General features: G+C 41.4%; 1 protein-coding gene across 1 annotated transcript in view; it reads right to left on the reverse strand.

The window, feature by feature from the left end:
• Positions 1–2,696: 2,696 nt before the first annotated feature.
• The window catches only part of LOC145404659 (uncharacterized), an 18,693-nt gene continuing 5,612 nt past the window's right edge, over positions 2,697–15,777 (reverse strand). Inside the window, exons 2-8 of the mRNA XM_080276198.1 lie at positions 9,512–9,621; positions 7,690–7,740; positions 5,859–5,980; positions 5,376–5,495; positions 4,791–4,991; positions 4,329–4,538; positions 2,697–3,530 (exon numbers count right to left, since the gene is read on the reverse strand). Coding sequence (XP_080132324.1) covers positions 3,363–3,530; positions 4,329–4,538; positions 4,791–4,991; positions 5,376–5,495; positions 5,859–5,980; positions 7,690–7,740; positions 9,512–9,621 — 982 coding nt within the window. The 3' untranslated portion in view covers positions 2,697–3,362. The remainder of the gene's footprint in view (positions 3,531–4,328; positions 4,539–4,790; positions 4,992–5,375; positions 5,496–5,858; positions 5,981–7,689; positions 7,741–9,511; positions 9,622–15,777) is intronic.

The raw sequence follows: 15,777 nt of genomic DNA on the forward strand, positions 1-15,777 counted from the left end.
AATCTTCAGGTGGCAGCAAGAATGAAACGTAAAATGTCATGAAAGTGAAGGGTTTACTCAGGCTGGTATTTCAAATGGTTGGCAAGTTAATATAGGACCATTATGTGATTGAAGAAAGTTTCCATTCCCTTCGATAGGCTGGTCTCTCTCTCTCTCTCTCTCTCTCTCTCTCTCTCTCTCATACACCATAGCTCTATGTACAAAAGTGAAGATGAAATGGAAGTGACATGTCAGTAAATTACAGTAATAATAAAAGTGTAAAGTTTTCCAACTATCGGACACAGAAGCAAGCAATTGAGATAAAAAAAATATATAAATAACAGGACTCTAATATGATTAACACTATACTATAATTCGTAGACACACAATATCTCAGAAAACATAATGTAGTTGCAGTGCTTTTATAAACTACTGTACATCTCACTATGGCACATTCAGTATGGTGTAAAGAATGACACATGAAAAGAGGGCTTATGTGGTGCCAGGATTGCTGAAGCTTGAATGGTGAGTGAATGAGTGTGTGGCCCATATCACTAGGCATGATGTCCAATAGTTCTCTCGCTGTCATAAATCGTTCCTTTTTATAGTTTCCCTGACCTAACTCATCTCACATATGGGTGGCAATAGGCGGGACGATGATGATGATGATGACGATGATGATAATGATGATGACAATGATGATGATGATGATGATGATAATGATGATGATAATGATGATGATAATGATGATGATGATAATGATGATGATAATGATGATGATGATAATGATGATGATAATGATGATGATGATGATGATGATGATAATGATGATGATGGAATGGTTAGAAACATTTAATTTCGGTACCTTATGAACACAGGTACATTACCCACACATGTAAGCACTGAACACCACACACAAACATGCACTATCTCCCACGACAACAAGCAAGCAAACCATCCACCCACACACCCTCACAAAACGACGGAACCTAACTTCCCAAAAGGAAAGCAATACCACACACACATTCACATAACCCCACCACACAAAAGTAAAGCAAACACCACCAAACACAGATAATCTCGCAGCCTCATTACACACGCACGTCCTCCCACATTCTCAAACAGTCGTGGAAATTCGTCTGTAAAAGTTTGATGTGTGTAAGTCCCTCATTCTTCCAAAGAAAATGTTACCAAACCATTCATCAAATGTTCTGTCTGCTCACGATCTGACTCAAACACTGATATGACTGATGACTGTATTGTAGGTGGCACACTTCGTAACACCACTTTCTCAGCGAATTATTTTTAATATTTCTTATCTTCGTGTATTACTGCTGCAGTTATGTCGGTAATATTTCTATCCCTGCATGAGCAATAGATCGCCAAGAAGGTGTTACGAAACCTACAATGCTGGCCTTAATATGTTCCATAAGTCTCTTCCTCTTGCTACTGTCGATAAATACTACTACTACTGCTACTACTACTACTACTACTACTAATAATAATAAAAACTAAAGTAATGCTTGCTTCAGTTCCTTCAATCCGATGACATAATTTTCAAGTAATTCGGAGTACCACCGAGCCATTTTATATCAGCTGGAAGATTTATCAGTAATTTAAAGGTGAATCAAGGTCTATACCTGTACGATAAATATCTCAATAGTTTTATAAAATCGTCTGGTTATAGGTAGACATAACTAACAATAGTCATCCGATTCATGAGGATAACCATGTTCGTCTATTTTTTTGCACCTCCTTCCACCTGCTCTATCACTTCAGTAATTACTAAATTAATATTATATATATATATATATATATATATATATATATATATATATATATATATATATATATATATATATATATATATATATATATATATATATATATATATGATAGAATCTCTGGAGTGACTGAGATTATGCAAGAAACTTCCTTGATCAACCTAAAGCTATGACTATGCTTCATGGTAATGGCAAACAAATATCTGAGTTATTTGGAAGGTGAGCATTGTAAAATAAATATCCGTATATTCCTATGCAATCAGATCTTGAATGTTGTACCTGCTGCCACAGAGCAAGGGAGTTACGTTTGGTTTGGTTGGTCTGCCTTCAGTATGAAGCGAGATGCTTCATGTGGTAAAAAGTACAGACATATATATATATATATATATATATATATATATATATATATATATACTGTATATATATATATATATATATATATATATTTTTGAAAACAGGCGTTAAAACGAAATCGATGATCATAATCATGATGAAAAAACAACAACAACAACACTGCGAGTAACCATGCAGAGTAAAAATGCATTCTGAATGTAATAAATGTATGTTTGGATGATGAAAGACTAGCTGTATAAAACTGTTGTCAAATTACCATAACAGTATTTTTCTATATCACCATCTTACTTAAATATCACCTGCAATAATATTACCTACTTTGCATCACTACACATCACAGAAATGTACACATATTCAGGCTTAGGCAAAGTGATATCGGCCCTGAAATATGGCTTGGGTTTTCACAATAAAAGCAAAAGATGCCACTCGATAGCAAAACTCCTTCAATGCAATGGCGTATTAACTATTCTATATTCACAGTCATCTGGCAATTTTACCTACCTAAGGAGAGATGCTACGAAACGAAAGGGTTAGCTACACCCTTCATTAACTCCTTCACAAATAGATATCTCTCCCAAGTTGATGAAAATCGTCTGAAGTTAGCAAATATAGAATGAAAATGCCATTGCGGTGAAGTGGCTAAACATACACAATTAGCCTTACATTATATGTTACAGTGAAATTTATTGCCCGTTGACAACACTCTAATCTGGTTAATCAAAATAACATTCTTTAACAAAAATAATCTATCCTATATTTCCATACTACAAAAAGTTTTGTATCTAAAAATCTGAAGTATCAACGAGGTTATCTAATCGTCAAAGCCTTCTATAGTGCATTCGTTTTAACCTGACAAAGATCACTTACCCCTCTCAGGACATCTGGTGGCCAAGTGTAGTCTCACTGGAGGGTGAATTTGACTAGTAACTAAGGTCTCTCATTCCTAACTTATAACTAAGTCTCATTAGATTTCATGCAACCACGATTTTGATATCGAAGATGCGCGAAAAGCCCAGTTCTTTCAAGTAAAAACACCACCAACTATAGCTTAGAAAAATAATCCGTCTCACGATGGCAGATGTGTCAAACTATGCAAAAATATGGCTGCTCTCCACAAAAATTATGAGCAGACCCAACAACCCTGCCATAACTCACACACAAACACAGACAAACATACACACAACACTCATAAAAAAAAAAAAAAAATACCCGCCCTTCAGTTCAGGCAGATGTCAGTAATTAACTTTAAGGCGTTGCTGTACTAGGCTTCAGATCCTTCTTGACAAAAATGTAGTCATTGGCCAGCCATCCTCGGTGCGTGACCTGAGTGTAAACGTTGTAGCCGTGGTCTTCCATGTATTTCTTCAGGGCTGCTTTGCCTTCCCCACCGTGTATGAACTCCACCGATAATGTCTGGGAAAGAATATAAGTTTCATTAGCACACCCGATATACGATGATGATAATGATATCTTAAGAATAATAAATTTTTCATTAGAATATTCGTTACATGCCTGAAAAAACATTTTGGTTAAGCTCGTTAGATAGATGACTAAAAACGTTACAGATGACTGCAGAAAACTTAAGATAACAGATTAGTGTACAGGAAGTAAGAAAAGGGCAGCGGTTTTGACAAGGGGGGAAGAGGGTGTGGACCTCACAAGTTGGACCCTTGCTCCTTCTACTGCTCCCCCCCATTCAAATTTTGGGTTATATGATAGGTGCCCACTGTGCACCAATGAGCCCTCCAGAAAGGTGGGGGGGATATCATCCTGTCCTTCACCATCTGGCTGTACTTTCTCTAAATGACACTACCCTCTAACATGCCTCTCACTTCCTCGCTCCATCTCATCTTCAGGCTTTCCTTACCTTTCTCCTTCTCCACCTTACTTACATACACTCTCCTTTACTACGCGCCAGCCAATTTGTTCGAGCTCCAAGCGTACAGCTACAATCCGAGACTCATTGAAGGTCAGTGTGAATTAACAAATAAATATGAACATACTATGTGACACAGTAGGAAGAAAATTACCTTGGCCAATCAAAGGTGACTATTAGGAGAAGGAGTGACTCTACTGTCAAGCTGGTTGTTGAGAAGTAAAGTCAGTGTCACAATCCCCACTCTCTCCATGTGGCTAAATCACCACAGGGTACTTCTAACACTTTCCAGCAAAGCCACATCACCACAGAACGTATACACAAAATGTTGTCACCTTAATATCAACTTTATCCCAGGGTATGGTTCTGAGGACTCCCAACTCTGACCCTTCCACATCGAGGCTGAAGTAGTCAACGGTGGTGGTATTGAGGGCTAGCAGTATGGAGTAGAAGGGCAGGCACTGTACCTCTGCGTGGCCTGCTACTTTGCGTCCTGGCTCAAACTTGCTAATCTTCCCGACGTTGAAACTCTGCTTGAACATTACCTGAAAGAGACGGAGGTAAACAGTCCACACACCACACACACACACACACTCCATACGGAAAGTTGAGTTGCAAAGAAAGATCAACATTAAAATATGATGCTAGTCACAAGGCGGTGCTACGGAAACCAAGAGTCGTAATTTTCTTTTCACCACAGAGCTGAGAGAATTAAGCTGCAAGAAGACGAGTACTTGGGCCAAGTTAACATGAAAGGCCTATGGAAAGACTCCTGGTATCTCGGGACTATAACTTACAGTGTTGGGGTAGGGCTGAGTACTGAGGCAAGCGTCCACAGTCCAAGCTTTCCTGTTCTTCGTCCTCACCAGCTCAAAGTTCTTGGGGTCGCCTTCGATGAGGACGCCCTTCCACCCAAACTTCTTCTCGAATACCAGGGTGTTGGAACGAGTCTCACCATCGAGGGCACCACACTCCACGAAGAAGCCCCCTTTTTGAACCTGTTAAAAATTGCATCGTGAAAATAATAACAACAACAATAATAATAATAATCATCATAATAATAACAATAGGGATGACGATAATAGTATGTCGCAGAATAAGCTGTATTTCCTTGGGCTCAACGCATACCTTCCAAGAATGTTCACACATAACACAAACAATGTACACACAGTATACACAAAATGAACAGACACAGCATAAACAACACATGCAACTCAGAGCAAAACAAGGCATGCGCGCGAACACACACACACACACACACACACACACACATGCACGCACGCACGCGCACGCACGCACAAACACACATACACACACACATATACACACAAAACATAAAGCAAAGTATGAGTATATAAGAAACAAAGCACCAATATTCTCACCTTATCGTCGCCAAAAATATGCCTTATTTCTTTAGACTGTCCCATAGAAGGATCGTCATCCTCCTCGGCCAAATTGTAGGGCTTGTCTGCCGGTGGATGAAGGTATTTCTCTCTGATTCTCTGGTGGGAGGAAAAGGCAAAGTGAAACGACAAAATCGCCAGCTTCTTCCTAAATTGCCTGATGGACTTGATATTTGACTATACTGTTCACTTTAACTAGGCATCAGATTGCCAAGCTCCTACCTTGAATTCTGAGCTATAGCGAAAGATTATCGTTAGAATATGGCGGGATTCATTACACTATAAATATACGTATATATATATCTATCTATCTATCTATCTATCTATATATATATATATATATATCTATCTATCTATCTATCTATCTATCTATATATATATATATATATATATATATATATATATAAATATATATATATATATATATATATATATATATATTCATTTATTTATATACATTACCCTAATAAGTCTTGGATCATCCTGGTTGAGAGAGACCGGCGCCTTCATGATCTGTTCCAGCGATACCACCACCTCGTCAGGGCCTACTGGGTTGCTGCCCCCAACTCCCACCAGGGGGGCTGCTGCCGGGGAAGGGAAGAAGAAAGAGGCTTAGGTAATGTTTCTAGTGAGAGAGAGAGAGAGAGAGAGAGAGAGAGAGAGAGAGAGAGAGAGAGAGAGAGAGAGAGAGAGAGAGAGACAGACAGACAGACAGACAGACAGGGAGACAGAGACAGAGACAGAGAGACAGACAGACAGAGAGACAGAGACAGAGAGACAGACAGACAGACAGACAGAGTGAATGGTACAGCGTGCATGATGGTGAATATTACAAGGTGCACGACGAGGTGCGTGAGTCAGAGCATTAAGATTTAAGCACCTATACTTTGGGTGAGAGTTACTATACCCATTTTACTCTAACCTGGCCCAGACTTTCGTCTTTTGCAGCTTATTATTCGTTTCTCAATGACAGAAAGCAATACCGCTCTGCATTCATTCCATATCACTTCCTCTTTACTACCATCACATTCTAGTGCTGTCTATTGGTATATCTCAGCCTTCAAGTTGGAGAGATGGCAATTTTAAGCCAAGTTAGAGAAAGAAGTGTATCATGTATGAGTGCATGTGTGAAATACTGAGAAAACGAAATGAGAAGGGTTGAAACTAACTCTGCATTGCCGATTTATAAAAAAATATGTTAACTTTAAGCGGAAGAATAATATATAAGCACTGATGCATACAGCGTATGATCGAAAATATGTGTAAATATGTAATAGGTGTACGGTGATGTGGACGTGTATGCAGTCTCTTTGTTGCAGCTACGAAACATTTTTTTCCCCGGTTGCATCTCTGTCTCTGTCTGTCTCTCTCTCTCTCCTCACATACGGTATATTTACTGTATATATATATATATATATATATATATATATATATATATATATATATTTTATGAATCGCTGTCTGACAAAATCGTTCTTCTGACAATAGCAAACTCTTCCTCAACATTGTTACTACCTTCAAAGTACCAGGTTTTATCAAAATTGCCAAACTATTTCTTCAATATCGTCAACATCTGTGGTGTGATTCAGCATACGCCACGTCATCACAACCCCCAACCACACACGCATCTGTTGCAAAGGGAGGCGGCAGTTATAGGTGTCATGAGCCTCCCTCTCTGTATTGGGGGGGCTACACAGGTGTCATGCAGCGCTCCCTCCCCCTCCCTCTCTTTCTTTTTTTAGGCACAAATGCACACACACACATTATTATTCAGGAAAAGCTTTCCCTCAAATCAAAACACACCTGTTACGGTGGAGAGAGAGAGAGAGAGAGAGAGAGTAAAAACACCTGACAGTCCTACACGTGTCAGGTGTCACAGCAAGAGACCAACTCTGTGTGTGTGTGTGTGTGTGTGTGTGTGTGTGTGTGTGTGTGTGTGTGTGTGTGTGTGTGTGTGTGTGTGTGTGTGTGTGTGTGTGTGTGTGTGTGTGTGTGTGTGTGTGTGTGGTTACAAAAAAAAAAAGACACTATAAAGCAGAAAACGGATTATGGGAAGTAGAACACGATGCCGTGCTGGTAAGGGTAACGCTGGGTTAGCCGTCCCTACAACGCACGAGAATTAGACTGCAGCAAGCGACTTAGCATAGAGAAGAGCAGGCACCACATGCAGAAAATTCATTATGGGAAGCAGAAAATGATGCTGGCTTGAGGCTAGTAACACTGGCTGTGCCGCATCAGCAACACACGAGAATTGTAATGCGTAATATGTGGACCACCCTGTATTGCGGCTTACCTATGGCCACCTGGTTCTTCTCCATGTCCTCCATTCTGTTCATAACCTGGGCTGCAATTGAAGAGAATTATGGATTGAATTTATGTGTGAAAGGTACATCAGAGCAGACAGTCCCATTCTTCCCTAAGAACATCATCCAAACTAGTCCTTTAACATCCACTTCACTTACTGTACTGCTGGGCAGAAGGTTAAATTTACGTCTGTCGACTGTGCAAAGATTATACTGGCAGGCAATCAAATTTTCTTACGCTCATATTTTTCCTATCAATCAGCTCAGCAGTCTTCTACCTGACTATCCCTCAGCAGTACACAGATCAGTCCTCCATCTCTTAATGACTATGGCGTCTACTCTTCTCATGATCTATTTTCTAAAGGCCAGATTACATCTATTGCGAAATCGGCTTCTCCGAGAGTGGGTGTGTTAAAACAACGTGCTTTTTTAACCTTGCACAGTTTCCGATTCTGTACAAGGATCTTATTTGACTCTACTTAGAGTACGGCTCTCATGTGGCGGAAGCTCACCACATACAGCCTATCTTGGCCTAAACAGGGTGGGATCAAGGACTTTTCGGTTATCAACTCCCTTTCGTCGATTAACTCCCGTTAACCTTATGTCTCACTGCTGTAACTATTTCATTGGTCACTGCTCTTCTTAACTTTTTTATTGTATCCCTCCTCAATAGCGGCAGCCAAGCAACATCTGTTTAGCCACCAATTCTCATCCACTTCTGCCCAACTTTTTAATGGAAGAGTTAACCGATATTCTCACTCCTTTACGGAAACAAATGGTCAACTCAAACTGTCTTCCTCAGTCTGTCTTTCTCTTTGACTGTGATTTGCTGTCTTTTAAACGCAATATGTCCAGACATCTCGATATCAGTGCCTTGAGTTTTTTTTTTTAACTGTCTTCTGGAACGGATTGCTATTGTGGACGCCTAGGCCATGTTTAGCATTACTATTATTTTTTTTTTTAAGCTAAAGCAGTAGTCAAAGGAAGCCGTATGACTACCAAAGTTATCACCACTAGTACCACAGCTGTCATAGTGCTTAAACATACCAGATAAATCACAACAGCTACAACAATTGACATCACAAGCACAATTTTCTCGGACTATCTCTGTAAAAGCTATATCACAACTAACACAGCACCACAACCAGCTTACCTTCCATACCAACTAAACTCTTTTCACCTTAATTTGGTACAGATTAATTTTCATCCTTTTGCAACATATTATGGACAGCTCAGTGGCAGAAAAAGTCAATGTCCCAGCTGTACATCCTTTCCTTAGCTCTTCTTCGTGACTAGTATCATAGCTTAGTGTAATGCATTGTTACAACTAAGTATTCAAGATGAAGAAAGAAATGAAAAAGTAATGCAATACTTGGTTTTAATATCTAGTTACAACAATGCATTCACGATGGAGAGATGGCAATTCTAGGCCAAATGACAGTGAATAGGGCATATTACCATACTGTGGTACTGATTTCCTGTTACAACTGAGAAATGAAGAAGGAGAGACGGCAAATTTAGGCCAAGTTAAAGTGAAAAGAGTATAGTGTCATATTCTAGTGTTGACCTCTTGCTGCACTTCAGGAATCAAGAAGGAAAGATGGCAAATTTAGGCCAAGTTAGAACGAAACGGGCATTGCGCAGTACGATATTCAAACAACGCTGGAGATACGCCGAATGATATGACTGCCACTGATGTTTGTACCAGTATAATATTCAAAAGTAAATCTAACAGTTCAGGATTCAAGACGAAGAGAAGGCAAATTTAGGCCAAGTTAGAGTGAAAACAGTAGATCACAGTGGAATACTCACACAAGACAGGAGATACATCGAAGGATATGACTGCCAGTGACGTCAGCACCACCGTCACCACCACCAGCAGTAGAAGTTGCACCGCCCCTCGACTGCTCAACATCGCAAGCCTGTAGGTGAATAATGTATCATCATCATCATCATCATCAATGTAACGGTGTATGTGGCCTGCACAATATCGCCAGCCTGTAGGTAAACAATGCATCATTATCATCATCATCATCATCATCATCATCGTCGGTGGCAGCGATGTGAACCTGTACGTGCATCATCATCATCATCATCATCAGAATTTGCACCGTCCTTCACTCGTTCGACATCACTAGTCTGTAAATGCACATCATCATCATCATCATCATCATCATCAACATCATGGCGTATTAAATCAATCAGTCAAACAATTAATCAGTCAATCAGTTTCTGTTTGTTTTCCTATCTATCCATCTTTTAATCAATCAGTCATTCAGTCAGTCTGCCTGTCTGCCTACCTACGTCTATCCATCCATCCATCCATCTATCTATTTATCTATCTACTAATCTATCTATCTGCCCATCCATCCACCCATACATCTATCTATCTGTCTGTTTTTATTTTATTTATTCATTTATTTGTCTGTCTGTCAGTCTGTCTGTATGTATGCCTATCTGCAGTATAACCTACCCTACCCTAATTCTCTACCAGCACCCCTTTCCTTTTTCTGCGGGCATGCAACACCCGTCCAGTTACACATTCCGATGGCAATGAAACTTGTATGTTCCTCTCTCTCTCTCTCTCTCTCTCTCTCTCTCTCTCTCTCTCTCTCTCTCTCTCTCTCTCAATGCAGTTTAATTATGTAATAAAAGGGAAGGAAGTCAGACACTCAATTCTGGTGGCAAGAATAATTTAAGAGAGAGAGAGAGAGAGGAAAAAGATGAGAGATGAAAACGATGAGATGAAGAGGAGTGAGGGAAGAGGAAGGAGAAGAAGAAAAGAGAGGAGGAGGTTAGGGGGGGAGGAGGAAGGTGCAGGTGGTTGAGAACAAGGTAGTTGGAGAAGGGAAAGAGACTGGAGAGGGAAGAATGGAAATGAGAAGGGGGAGAGGAGAGGGAAGAGGAAGAAAGAAGAACAGCGGGGTGAGGAGAGAAGGGAAGAGAGAAAGGATGTTTGGGAAGGAAGAAGAGAGGAGGGGAGGGGTTAGGAGGGGAAGGGAAAGCGTGATATGGAGGGGAGAGGGGGGAAGGGGATGAGAAAAGAGAGAAGCGGAGAAGGAAGAGGAGAGAAGAGAGGAGTGGGGGAGGGGAAGAAGAGAGGAGGGGAGAGGGAGGGAAGGACCTGAGGAAGCCTGAATCAATACATAGACAGGGTCAGGCAGGCAGGCAGGGAGGTAGGCAGAGGGTGTGGGTGCAGGGGGTGATGCTGTTACAATGCAACCCCCCCTTCATGCCTTACCCTACCACACCTACCACACCCACCACACCCCTACCACAAAGCTACCACACCTTTGCCACAACATACGAGTATCACTACCACACGCAATGAATTAGATTGGTAGGCAGGGAGGCAGGTAGCGAGGTAAAGAGCTGGTATTACTTTGGCAATGCACTCTCCTGCCTTACCACAACTCTCACACTTCTGCCTCACCCCTATCACAGCGATACCACACCCTTATCACACCCCTACCACACCTCAACCACACCTGTACCACACCCTTACCACACTCATACCACACCTCTACCACATCTCAACTGCACCTCTACCACACCCCTACCACACCTCTACCAACCATACTCCTACCACACCTCTATCGCACCCCCACCACACATATTCTACATCAGTACCACACCCCTACCACACCACTTACCACATCACGCGCCCACATTTTGCCACATCGCAGTCACAAATACCACATCTGTCTACTAAGCGTGCCACACCCCTACCTCACTTATCACACCACGCCACACCACTTTGACACCACATCACCTACCACATCTTCCAAATTTCTGCCCTACCACACCACCACAATACCACACCTTACCATACCACACCCATAGCACATAACACCACATCGTGCCACTCAGAGCTCTCTCTCTCTCTCTAACCCCCATCCCTACACAACAGTTCGTTAACACAACAAAACAGCGTTGCATAAATTAGTTCCGCTTTGGCAACGTACTTTGTGGGTGACAGAACGGGACTCTATGCCACATCACCAACCTCATTTACACTTTCTATTAACATGTTATTTCTCTCTCTCTCTCTCTCTCTCTCTCTCTCTCTCTCTCTCTCTCTCTCTCTCTCTCTCTTTCTCTCTCTCTCTCTCTCTCAAGAGGAATAGATAGGTAGACAGATAAAATCGAAAATGCTATGAGAAATACCCTGAGATGGTTTGGCCATACGAAGAGAATGGAGTATAAGAGACTAACGAAGTGTATGCAACTGCGATGGAAGAAAGGAAGGGAAGGTGGAGACCGAGGATGAGATAGAAGGTATATGAACGATGATGCCGTGTGCTAGAGGGAGGACAGCATGACGGCGAAGGAGAGGGTGACATGGAAGCAATTTGTCTGTGACCATCCTCCACGGAGATGAGACGTTTGACTATACTGTAGACAGACAGATAGACAGAAATTTCTATCATTGTCAGACGGATATTGGAGGCTATTTTCAACACTCAAAGCCACTCCTAAATCGAATAAGGATGTCTGGATGTGGAAGGAAGAGTGAAAGCCGTTTTTTCTTTTCTTTTAATCGTCTTATAGAGAGATAAGATTGTTCTGCTACTGTTTCTGGATCCTATCTCCTCCGTGCATTAGTGGAATAAATAGGGCTAAGATGATGATGATGATGATGATGATGATGATACTGAGGAGGAGGAGGAGGACCGTAGTAAGAGGCGAGCAGAATCCAACGGTGTTTCTTCTCAACAGGTCACCGCGCCGAGGCAAAACACACACACAGAGACAAAGCAAGTCATGAGTTTGCACACACACACACACACACACACACACACACACAAAACAGGTCATGAGGTTTGAATACACATCAGTTCTGACGAGCCTTGTTACGCTACACCGTCGTCGTTTTGGCATTCTGTTTGAGGTCTTTCTTCCCCATCCGTTCTTCACCCTTCCTGCGGGGTGAAGATCAGGTCTTGTATTGGACTTAATATGGAATGACACAGACGGTGGTACACTACCCTCGATTTAAAAAAGTATCGGCATCCTGGGGTCGGACAAGATGTGAAATGCTTCGTCTCTGGTTACTGTTAATCACACATGTGCGTATTGTGCACAATGCTAATTATAATGAGATACCGTATCGTGTGGGGTTTGATATTATTAACTGGCAACTCTTCCACAACAGCAGCACCACCATATCCGTGTCACTTCCCGTAAATCATAGTCCGTGTATCATAATGTCTCACACTGAAAGGGTGCCCATACTTTTTTTATCGAAGGTACAAGGTCTTCCATCTGATGCCCTTTATATGGAGGTGGTGTTGGAAAGGGAAGCCTTCACGTCGTGGCACCTATATAATCAGGCGGTGGAGCTGCCCAGCTACACAGACGTTCCTCAGCTTCCTTCCTATCCCCTGAAAAGAAGATGGTTAACTATTGCAGCCAGGAAACTTCAGACTGCAGTCCACTGTGTTCACTATGAGTCCGAGGCCACAATACCAATAACGACATTTGGAGATCCTGGTGTATTGACCATTATGTCCACCTCGCAACTGATAGAACCAAAGTTCAACTGCCTGGCCGGTGAGATGTTAATTTTTCCTCCCGTCCCTGTTAATCTATCTGTATAATTAGGGACCGTGAAATAACATCGACCGTTGCGGGTCATGTTAGAGGAGAAGACGGAAAATTAGCAAAAACTGATTGAATGTATTAATGGCCCTCTTGTAGTTAACAGGCAGTGGTCAAAGTCTCTTTCGATCTTGTATTAGTAACACACACACACACACACACACACACACACACAAGTATTTTTGCTCATTTCTGGATCTCTTGGTAAATCGGAATGATGGGCAACATTTCCATCTGTCAGAGATGGATTTGGAATTAAACTCTACACATTTCTGCCGTGTGTGTGTGTGTGTGTGTGTGTGTGTGTGTGTGTGTGTGTGTGTGTGTGTGTGTGTGTGTGTGTGTGTGTGTGTGTGTGTGTGTGTGTGTGTGTGTGTGTGTGTGTGTGTGTGTGTGTGTGCGCACGTTATGGCTAACAGGTGTGTACGTGTGACAGGGATAAATAGATTCGCGGGCATTAAATGAATGGAAGAGAGTTGGGAAAAAATTGCTGTACGATAATATTTTCTCCCAAAAATGGCAAAACACACACACACACACACACACACACACACACACACACACACACACACACACACACACACACACACACACACACACCACTCCCCCCTTCGTCCCCTCCACACGCACAGGACCTTGCTGACAGGAAACGGGGAATAGTGAATCGAGGAGAAAAACGATAACGATAAAGGGTGAGGGACCATTTCCGGACAGAGGGAGAAGAGTTTTGAAACATGACGTATTTTATTTATTTATTTATTTTTTATCTATCGACAGCACAATCGTCATTTACGGCAAATCATTTACTTTTGCTCGAGACAGCGGTGTTGTAGAATAAAAATAATGTTTAATACCAATTTTGCCACCTGAAATGAATCTGGTAAGCTCCCGACGTTTTCAGCAATATCTTCACAATTCTGTAGCAGCATTGGAGTACTACGAAACTTGTTAGCGTCAAGCGGTTTTATTCCGCTCAGAAACCAACCGCTGCTTAAATGTGAAGAACGTCCAATTATCACGCTGCCATGAATTTAAATTTGGATTTACAACCAGCTGACACCACACTATTTTACCGTATTCATTTAGATATACCCGCCTCCTTCAAGGGTTAATGGTATTAATTGCATCATGTTCAAGAATTTCAAGCTGTCTCCTCGATTTGTCTTTATATTAACCAACTGTGTACAAAGTTGTGTGGAAAGACAACTCTAATGTGGCCAGTTAGTGCCCTCAGTAGAGGTACTGATGAGTCTTCGAATATCATGATCCATCAGGTTGTGTGGTCGATTGTGCAATGCCCGCGTCGATAAGAAAATTGTGAAAAGAATGCAAAGGAAAGAAAGAAAGAACGAAATTTGAGAAATCCACTAATTCTTAGACATGGGTGGGCTAGAAACAGAGGCTTATTGTATTCCTACTGAATTCTAACTTGGCCTGCAATTTCCATCTGTCCATCTTGAATGCTTAGTTGTAAGAGTTTCACTAGGAAATAATGCTAGTCCTGTAGGAATGCTATGGAAGGAAAGCAGAACCGTAGCATTGTCTTATTCTGCCACTGAGCTGCGTGGACTAGGCTGCAAACAGAGGAAAATTTGGACCAAGTTAAGGTGGAAAAGGTGCAGTGAAAAACAGTGCTAAATTATCTTTCTATGCGTCCTTGGCTCTGAACTAATTGTGATATACCTGGTGGTCCGTTATTAGATAAGGCTCCTCTGACACTCCACCTGGCTACTTCTCACACCTTAAAGTGACGATTCATTAACTGTCATCAGTGTCCACCTTGCATGGTTTATTATTTTTCTTTCATACCCACACCAGCAGACTGGGCCTTCCTCACAAGTCATACCGCTAGATCAATTTTTAGTGGAGGGTATTTACGGTCCACCCTGTGTTATTGCCATTCCAGCTCAAATAATAATAATAATAATAATAATAATAATAATAATAATTGATCACTGCACACTCATGAGCCGAAGAAGACTGAACTCTATGCCAACTGGGTCCTAAAATTTTTCTCAACCGTAGTCTTAGCTATGTACAAATCATATATGGTTCATCAACTAATAGTATATACTAAGACTATTAAACTAACTATTTATAACCTAAAAAGACAACCGAATCTGACAAAGTTCACACGCTCGTCTCATGCTATCAGTGAATATCGTCCGTTAGGCTTCGTTTTAGCCTAAGCATGACATTTCTCCTGCTGGTGCTACTACTTCTACACTGCTACTGCTACTACTACTGCTACTACCACTACTACTACTACTACTACTACTACTACTAATAATAATAATATTGTTGTTGTTGTTATTATTATTATTATTATATTTGACCCACTCTGGCCATAGACTTAACCTCTCATTCCATTAGGTTTAGACCCAGCAGCCCTCGTACGTGCCACACACTTTCAAATGTCACCACTGCAGGGCTAATACCCACCGTCCATAATCAATAAGTACATGGAGCTCATGAGT

The sequence above is a fragment of the Coenobita brevimanus genome, chromosome 64 (genome assembly GCF_032717465.1).
Source record: "Coenobita brevimanus isolate Jiangsu-jjx chromosome 64, ASM3271746v2, whole genome shotgun sequence".
Taxonomy (NCBI): domain Eukaryota; kingdom Metazoa; phylum Arthropoda; class Malacostraca; order Decapoda; family Coenobitidae; genus Coenobita; species Coenobita brevimanus.